A 5,668-nucleotide genomic window follows, 5' to 3' on the forward strand; every position below is an offset into this window, starting at 1 on the left:
AGAAGCCGGCGACTGATCTGCCTCACCCAGGAAGAGCGCAATGATGGTGCCAACTTGGGCCAGTGAAGCAACGTCCTTCACAACTAGACTGAAGAACAAAAGGGACAGCAACTTGTCTGTTCCCCTTCCCCAATTCCCCAGCGCTGTTCCCATCCCCATTCCCCAATAAAATCTTAAAAAAAAACAAAAAGAAAGTCATAGGAGTTATATATAAGACTAGCTTCAATAAGTTTTTAAAATTTAGAGAAAATGGATGGTTTTCAAAATAACATAATTATCAAAATTGACTCAGGAAGACAAAACCCTGGGTGGTAATAGTAACATGGTGCAGCACAGGCATGGAGCCACAGGAGGTAAGTTACCTGCCTGTGATGCTCAATACCACTCTTCAAACCCCAGGTGCTCCTGCTGGGGTGGGAGGGGCAGACCAGCGGGACCTCATCACCGGCAGGGGGCTGGGGTGCCAGGAAGTGAAGGCTATTGCGACAGGAAGCAGGCCCAGGTCCTCACAGGACCTGCAGCGTCACCTTCTCCTCTTGGCAGGACTGTGCTGATAAAATGCCTCGTATCCAGACACACGAGGTGCTCTCACAACTCCATGAGAAGACAAGAACCAGATTTTTCAAACCTCACCGAAGAATGCCCAGTGAGCCTCTGGAAATGTGCACATCACGTGTCGTGTGAGCCACAATTTAAAACCACATGGCATACGACGGCACACCCAGCACCAGGGCTACAATTTAAAGGGGGACGAAACCAAGCTTGGGGAGGATGTGCGGCACCTGGAACCCTCGCCATAGCTGGTGGGAATGCAAAATGGTGCAGCCCCCTCTGGGGACAGTTTCTTCTAAGGTTAAACATTTGCTCACCACAGTACACCATTCCTAGATACCTCCCCCCAGAACGAACAGCCGAGTCTACACACACGAGTCCCAGCACCTCAGTCATCACAGCCAAACCAGGAGCTCCCCAAATGCCTGTCAGCTGGCGATACATCCACCGTGCACCCCACAGGACACAGAGGCAGGGAGGACTGGCCTATGGCTGACAGAAACAGCTTCATGCAAAACCAAAGAAGCCAGACACAAAAGGCAGCAGTCTCAATGATTCCTTTTGTGCAGGAAAGGTCACAAAGAGGGGAGGGAACGAGAAGAGGCCACTGGTTCCCAGGGCCTGGGGCCTGGGAGGTGGGGGACAGCAAGGAGGCGGGACCCAAGGAGCCCAGTGATGGAGAGATTCTGCGTCTCGCTGGCCATGGCGGTTACGTAACTGTGTGCAGAGCTCATCAGACTGTGCACTTAACAAGGTGAGTTTCAGTGCATGCATGTTACAGCCTAATTAAAAATAAAAAAAGTTTCGTGGATACGCCTGGAGAGATTGAAGGGTCTGAATGACAGGTGGAAAGATAGGGGTCCCTGGAGAGCTGCCTATCCCCAGGCTCCCTCTGCAGCGGGCTCTCCCTTGAGGGTCCAGGACCCAGGGCTACTGGGACCTGTCAGTCATTGTTCCAGCCCCCTCATGGCCCTAGCAGCAGGAGGACTTTCTTCCTTCAAAGTGTCCCTGATGCACCACACAAAGCCACCTGTGTGCGCTTCGCAACTCTGAATCCCCCAGTGTGGGGCGTGTGGGGCCAGAAGCAGGGCCCAGATGACAGAGCAGGGAGTGCAGACCAGGAACTTCCCACGGGTTCCCAGGGCCCAAGTTCAGGCCTCCCAGAAGCAGTGGCCTTGGAGACATGGTGCTCCGTGGCAGAGAATGAATCCACCCCGGTGGGCTCCAGGCTGGAGGGTGGGGCAGTGCCAGTAGGAGCGGACGTGCCCCCAAGGAGCTCTAGAGGTGGTATGAAGCTGACATCTACGTGGGGAAGCCACTGAAAATGGTGCTGAGGCCACACACTCCTGCGGGTTACAGAGGGATGACCACAGCTTGGATCTGAAAGGTCAGCACAAGTGAGAGGAACCAGAAACTGAAAGAATGACTTCCCTCCAAACTAGCCCCAACGCTCTCCTCTCTTCTCCGAGCCTGTGGCGACACAGCCGCAGCTGTCCTGCTGCTCGCTGCTCCAGGCTATGTGCTGGCTGGGGTGGGGCGGCACTTCCCAGGGGACACAGGACAGGACCTGGGTGGGCCTGGCAGCGACGTTCGCATCCCTAGGCTGCCCTTGCAACCAAGCTGGCCCCCCAGACCAGAGGTGGGCACCGAGCTGGCCAGGACAGGCAGGAGGGGTGGGCGTGGGCATTGCAGCCCGTACCTCCCTTGTCCTGTCTGGCCCTCGGCCGCAAAAGCAGCCAGCCCAGGGCTGAGACACGTGAAAAAAACCAGTCATCTTCGTCCCATCTCCCTTTAGAGTTTTACTCTTTTGTTATCGTATGTTTTTGGCATTAATTTTGATTCTTTAGAATGTGCATTAAAATGCTACTTATCTTGATGTCTGGTGTTTTTGGTGTTCTGCCATCCCCCCCACCCCCGCCCAACCCCAAAGCGTGTGCCACAGGCCGTGCCTTGCCCCACTCTCGGCTCTGACCAGGATGTCGCTGACCCTGGCCCTCTGGAGTAGCCTGGCTCATGAACTGGGACCAGCTCCCCTGCCTGTGGAACAAAACCCCTCACCCTGTGGAGCGGTGTGTCTGCTGGGACAAAGGGGAAGGGACAAGGGCCAGCCCCAGAGTCTGGGAACAGATGCTCACAGCAGGCCCACTTCCCACTGTCGCCAAGCCATCTCTGTGCTTGTGCCAAAGACACCACGTTGTTTGTCCCCAGGTAGCTTCCCCTGGCCTCTTTCCTGCCATCACACCAGTGACCGGCAGACACGGGACTCAGCCGTAGCCTCGGCCTGTCTTGCTGCCTGTGGCTGTGGCTGGTTTTCTCCTGAGGGCATAAGCTCTGCCAGGAGCAGAACCAGCCAGGTTTTGTGCTGACCTTGCTATTTCACAGGAGGGGAGGAAACTATGCCCAGGGCACTGGACCCCGGCCCTCTGCCCATGCCTCCACTGCGCCTGGCCCGGCCTGGGTGCGGCCTGCTCCCCCTCTGCCTGTCGTCTGCACAGTCTCCTTGCTCACTGCGTGGGCACAGGGCTGGCGCAGAGGATGTCTGCGTTTTTCTTTGTTGGACAAAGTGACTGCTCTTTGCTCACAAAGACAGTCCCAGGAGTAACTGCGGCACCTGGGACTTGTGACACTATGTCTGATGAGTGTCGTCTTGTGGCTGGGCAGTTGGTTCTGCCTCTGAGATGCCAGGCTCCAAGCCCCCCTCGGCTGGGGCTTTAAACTCCCCAGACCCTCCATCCCACAGAAGTCACTTCCCGGACCTCCTAGCCGCCTAAACTCCTGGTCACAGTCCCTGTGTCTGAAGAGGTGGCAGAAGACCTGGCCTGCTCGGAAGAAGGACCTTGCTGCCAACAGAGGCAGTGCCCTTGGTCCCCTCCCCAGCAGATTACCCCCCCAAAGGGCCTGTGCATGAAATCAGACTCTGAAGAACAATCATTTGCTAAACAAACATGGACGGTGGGGACATGTGACAAAGGCTTCTAAGAGCCAAATGAGGCTGCGAGCTACCTTTTCCTTCTTGGCGTTCTCCATCCTGGCTCTGTCATCCGGCATGGGCTCAGCAGCCAGCTCGCGTGAGCTGGGGCCCCTCAGCGTTCCCCCTCAGGTTTCTGAAGCAGAAATGTCACAAGGCTTCTCCCAACCAGGGGTCACGGCCCGGGTGTCTGGTAAAGTGCGGTCCACCTCGGCTATTTCCCGGCTGGAGGTTCAATCACAGAGTTTCCTCCTTTTCATCGTGCCCAGCAAGCCGGTGGTGAGACTCATCTTCTGGGCCACAGCTGGGACCCTTCCCCACAGTCAGGCTGGGTATGGTCGGGGCAGGGACATTGCTGGGCTCCGGGGCTGGTCAGTGCTGGTCAGCTTTCTGTCCAGGCTGTGCTGAGCTGTGCCGGCGTGGCGGCCTCTAGACAGACTCAGCAGAAAAGCTGCTCTCCCCTCCTGTGGCTGGGGACAGCATTTGAGTAATTAGGCCGCAGGTGACTGTTTCTCACATACCCCGACCTGCTTTCCTTGGCTCGGTCACCACCCAACACTTCCTGCTCTGGCCAGGACCAGGTGTGCAGTGGGGAACACTCCTAAGAGGGCCTGTGCTGCCATGACAACCAGGAGCCAGGCCTCTGTGCTCACACCCTTGGCCTCAGCAGAGCTGGCCAGCCTGTCATTAGAGCTGCCATGCAGAAAAAGGCCTCCATTCCCATCACCATAGCAACAGCCCACTCTCCTTGTCACCACTGACTTCACCACCTGTCCAGTTCCCAGGGCAGTGTCAAAGGGGCTTCTAAACTTGCGTCCTAAGGAGCAGAGGCCCCTGTGAGTCTGAGACCCAGAGGAGAAGGAGTGGGCAGCTTGACCACCGGCATTGCCACTCATGGCCAGAGCACCCACAAGCTTTGTCACTGAAGCCTAAGCTGCACTATTGCGCCCAGACGGAGCAGAGGCCCACAGACCCAGGGGCCTGGGCTCGGGACGTGTGCACACCCACTCACACCCAGTGTTGGAAGACCCTGGGAATGGAGCTGACTATGCTGCTGGCTCAGGGTTCACATAACCATCTGGAGCCCAAGATGATCTCGCCGGTGTCGAGCATTTGTGGGCACCCTTGCCCCGCGGGCTTGCCATGCTGGCTGCATCACAGATCACGCTCTGTGGCTTTATTCTCTGTTGTAAGGGAACGGCTTGGCTCTAGTCACCTTGCAGGGGTACCCACAGGCCACAGGGCCGACTCTGGAACCACAGCTAACCTGAGCCTATCAGAAGCGGCACATTGTGGTCCTCCTCTCCCCCACCCAACGGAAGACTAGGAGGAGCTGCTGGGAGGCCTCCCCTCACTCTCTTCCCCACCTGCTGGGAAGGCTGTCAGGAGTTTCCCATTGAGATAAGAGGCTTTCTGCCCCGGCTGTCAGGGGTAGCTCCTCCCAGGGCACACTCAGGGCAACTAGGGGTGCAGGCATCTGGGGAGTGGCCTGTTTCTTCTGCTGTCTGTGTCAGTAACAAACTGTCTGAAGGTAAAAGTGGCCCTTGCTGGTCTGCTCGCCATGGCCTCGGCTCTGCTGCGTGCTGGACGCCTCCTGTGCCCACACCATGCTGTTTCAGTTGCCACAACTTCCCAGTTTGTGGCTATCTTGTAGGGCAAGCACCCTTTCTTTTTCTCTACAAAATTTTCTTTGCCGTGAGCTTTTTATGCTTCCTATAAATCTTAAAGTCTACTCACTCTATTTCACAAAATAATGCTGTCAATGATTTCATTGGAGATGCAATGAATTCAGGTATTTGGGGTTCATATTAGAGAACTGACATCTTTATGGCGCAGAGTCTTCTCATTCAGAAATACGTCATTTGTTCCATTTATTTAGGTGTCCTTTTATGTATTTTAGGTGAGTTTTGTTATTTTTCTCATATAGATCTTACACAGTTCTTGTTAGACTTATTCCTAAAGAAAGGTAATACATTTATTAGGAGAACGAGAAATTGTCCTTATGTCTAATGTTGATTAAAACATTTATAATGAACAAAGTGCATTTGCATTCATTCCGTCATTTGATCAGACAGCCTTGGGGCAGCAGGCAGGGGTGGTATTATCATCATGTTCAAATGAGATCATTGAGGCGGGGTTGGGGGGTGG

General features: G+C 55.2%; 1 protein-coding gene across 3 annotated transcripts in view; it reads right to left on the reverse strand.

Annotated features, from left to right (window-relative positions):
• GCK (glucokinase) overlaps positions 1 to 4,060 on the reverse strand; it is a 17,344-nt gene extending 13,284 nt beyond the window's left edge. For all 3 annotated transcript variants that reach the window (XM_019626558.1, XM_019626557.1, XM_019626556.1), the window contains exon 1: positions 3,556 to 4,060. In XM_019626558.1, the coding sequence (XP_019482103.1) occupies positions 3,556 to 3,600 (45 nt within the window). In that variant the 5' untranslated portion in view covers positions 3,601 to 4,060. The remainder of the gene's footprint in view (positions 1 to 3,555) is intronic.
• Between the last annotated feature and the right edge of the window lie 1,608 nt (positions 4,061 to 5,668).

The sequence above is a fragment of the Hipposideros armiger genome, unplaced genomic scaffold, assembly GCF_001890085.2.
Source record: "Hipposideros armiger isolate ML-2016 unplaced genomic scaffold, ASM189008v1 scaffold_685, whole genome shotgun sequence".
In the NCBI taxonomy this organism is placed as follows: Eukaryota; Metazoa; Chordata; class Mammalia; order Chiroptera; family Hipposideridae; genus Hipposideros; species Hipposideros armiger.